We start from the raw sequence: 3,461 nt of genomic DNA, 5'->3' as shown, positions 1-3,461 counted from the left end.
TGCTGGGAGTTGTATTTTTCGTTTGGGGGCAGCTGCTGAGCCACAGGCTGTATCAGGGCATGCTGGGAGTTGTAGTTAGTAACTAACTGCAACTCCTGGATTTTCTAAAAAAAATTAAAAAAAAACATTCCAAAAGTTTCATCAAAACAATAAAAAAATAAATAAAAATACAGATCGGGGCGCAAAAAATGAGCCTCATACAGGCCTGTATAAGAAGGAATAAAATGGTTAAAGGGGTCAGAATAGGACAAAATTTCCAGCGCATATATGTGTATCCTGTGATGTCACGCATATATAATTAATTATGCAAATTAGCATGGCTGGTATCTTTTTTGCAAGAAAGGTGGCGACCCTAGTTGTGGAAGGTGGTTTGTGGTCAGTTCCTGAAGACTTCATCTTTGTCTCCATTAGTGACGAGCGGCAGGGGCCATATTCGTATTCACGATAATTCGTGAATATATTGACGAAATTTGCATATTCGCTATCTTCGTTCACTTTTTTTTTTTTTCATGCGAAAATTCGCATAAAATTTTGCAGGTGAAAATCAACACAAAAAACAAATATTCGTTTATCATTACCAATATATAGCACTATACTGTAAATATTTGCGAAATTGCGATATTCGCGATAAAAATTTGCATTACGAATATTCATGCTCAAGTCTAGTCTCCATCTTATACTCCACCTTAGTGAATTCTCCTCTTCCCATACAGGTAATGGACCTTCATCCGAAAAAGACGACGTGAAGAGCAAAATGAGTCAAATGACGATAACCATTATTTCATTACTGCTCATCGTCCTGGTGATGACCGCCGCCGGGGTCTACGTTTGGTGCCGGAAGGGAAGTTTCCCGCATTGTAAAAGACATTGTGTGGAAGAAACCGTGAGATATGAACCGACACCCTCAGAAGATTCCATAGGCCCATGAAGCCTAGACCATTCTAGAACATTAGACTAAGTCTACAAGACATTATTGCCGATTGGGTCCGGGACATCTTGCAAGCCCATCCCCTTGTAGTTGCGTAAGACTGTGCTTTACTAATCCTTAGTCATAGGAAAGTTAAGACTAGGTCGGCTCAGAGGGCCAGTTAACACTGTGAGGTCTCATCAGCGGCCACAGGACCAGTTATGTGTCCGAAGGAGCAGCTCTCTCTGCCTCTAACATAGCAGGAAGTCTCAGCACCATCTTAAGAAAACTAGTTTTCTTACCAGAAACGGGACAAATCCATTCATTACCCCCTCCAGCAATCTCATGAGGGTCGATAAGGACACTCAAATGTATCATTGGTCTACAACCTTCTTAAAGACGCACGGACCAAGACGTCTCACCACCCTCTGAGGAGATGTCTCCTGGTCCGTAGGCCACAGTCTAGATCTAATTCTTTCCTTATCTAAGCCCGATGTAAGTGAAACCATGTTGAAGAACTGGATGGTCCTCTTAGAACCTGAAACCATCCAACCTCAAATGTATCATTGGTTTACAACCTTCTTAAAGCCGTACAAACCAAGACGTCTCACCACCCTCTGAGGAGATGTCTCCTGGTCCGTAGGCCACAGTCTAGATCTAATTCTTTCCTTATCTAAGCCCGATGTAAGTGAAACCATGTTGAAGAACTGGATGGTCCTCTTAGAACCTGAAACCATCCAACCTCAAATGTATCATTGGTTTACAACCTTCTTAAAGCCGTACAAACCAAGACGTCTCACCACCCTCTGAGGAGATGTCTCCTGGTCCGTAGGCCACAGTCTAGATCTAATTCTTTCCTTATCTAAGCCCGATGTAAGTGAAACACTCAGAGGGTCAGTAAACACTGTGAGGTCTTATCAGCGGCCAAAGGACCAGTTCTGTGTCCGGACACTCAGAGAAGCAGCTCTCTCTACCTCTTACATAGCAGGAAGTCTCAGCACCATCTCAAGAAAACCAGTTTTCTTACCAGAAATGGGACAAATCCATTCATCACCCCTTCCAAGAATCTCATGAGGGTCAATAAGGACACCTACATGTATCATTGGTCTACAACCTTCTTAAAGACGCACGGACCAAGACGTCTCACCACTCTCTGAGGAGGTGTCTCCTGGTCAGTAGGCCACAGTCTAGATCTGATTCTTTCCTTATCTAAGCCCGATGTAAGTGAAACCATGTTGAAGAACTGGATGGTCCTCTTAGAACCTGAAATCGTCCAACCTCAAATGTATCATTGGTTTACAACCTTCTTAAAGACATACAGGCCAAGACGTCTCACCATCCTCTGAGGAGGTTTCTCCTGGTCCGTACGCCACAGTCTAGATCTAATTCTTTCCTCATTTAAGCCCGATGTAAGTGAAACACTCAGAGGGTCAGTAAACACTGTGAGGTCTCATCAGCGGCCACAGGACCAGCTCTGTGTCCGGACACTCAGAGGAGCAGCTCTCTCTACCTCTTACATAGCAGGAAGTCTCAGCACCATCTCAAGAAAACCAGTTTTCTTACCAGAAACGGGACAAATCCATTCATCACCCCCTCCAGCAATCTCATGAGGGTCGATACAACCTTCTTAAAGCCGTACAGACCAAGATGTCTCACCACTCTCTGAGGAGGTGTCTCCTGGTCCGTAGGCCACAGTCTAGATCTGATTCTTTCCTTATCTAAGCCCGATGTAAGTGAAACCATATTGAAGAACCGGATGGTCCTCTTAGAACCTCAAATCGTCCAACCTGTAGAACAACCCACATCTTGAGGAAGTGGATGATGGTTTCCACCAGCCATATCTTCTCAGCATGGACATGAAGAAGTTAATTGTCAAAACGTCTTGCAGGATCATAAATGACTGTACTTCCCTCGTTGCCTAATGTAGAGGGGATTTTTTGGGCTCATAGGACGGGTCTTGTGCCACAATGACCTCACTGTAGACACTTCTCATAGTGAAACCATCGCTTCTTCATAAATCTTATGTTATCGTCTGAGAAGGGAAAACCGCAAAATATACAATCTACTTAATGTTTGTTAAAGGGGTACTCCGGTGAAAAACTATTTTTTCTTTTTTTAAATCAACTGGTGCCAAAAAGTAAAACAGATTTGTAAATGACTTTCTATTTAAAATCCTAATCCTTCCAGTATTTATCAGCTGCTGTATACTCCAGAGGAAGTTCTTTTCTTTTCAAATTTCTTTCCAGTCTGACCACAGTGCTCTCTGCTGACACCTCTGTCCATGTCAGGAAAGGAACTGTCCAGAGCAGAAGCAAATCCCCATAGTAAACCTATCCTGACATGGACAGAGGTGTCAGCAGAGAGCACTGTGGTCAGACTGGAAAGAAATTTGAAAAGAAAAGAACTTCCTCTGGAGTATACAGCAGCTAATAAGTACTGGAAGGATTAAGATTTTTAAATAGAAGTAATTTACAAATCTATTTAATTTTCTGGCGCCGGTTGATTTAAAAAAAATAATAATAATAATGTTTTCACTGGGTATTAAAAATACCGG

General features: G+C 42.6%; 1 protein-coding gene across 3 annotated transcripts in view; it reads left to right on the top strand.

The window, feature by feature from the left end:
- The window catches only part of LOC130367662 (C-X-C motif chemokine 16-like), a 59,766-nt gene extending 56,680 nt beyond the window's left edge, over positions 1–3,086 (top strand). For all 3 annotated transcript variants that reach the window (XM_056570226.1, XM_056570225.1, XM_056570227.1), the window contains one exon: positions 714–3,086. In XM_056570226.1, coding sequence (XP_056426201.1) covers positions 714–928 — 215 coding nt within the window. In that variant the 3' untranslated portion in view covers positions 929–3,086. The remainder of the gene's footprint in view (positions 1–713) is intronic.
- The last annotated feature ends 375 nt before the right edge of the window (positions 3,087–3,461 follow it).

This window comes from Hyla sarda, chromosome 4, assembly GCF_029499605.1.
Source record: "Hyla sarda isolate aHylSar1 chromosome 4, aHylSar1.hap1, whole genome shotgun sequence".
NCBI lineage: Eukaryota > Metazoa > Chordata > Amphibia > Anura > Hylidae > Hyla > Hyla sarda.
Note: the sequence above shows the minus strand (reverse complement) of the source record. Positions and strands in the feature narration are given on the sequence as shown.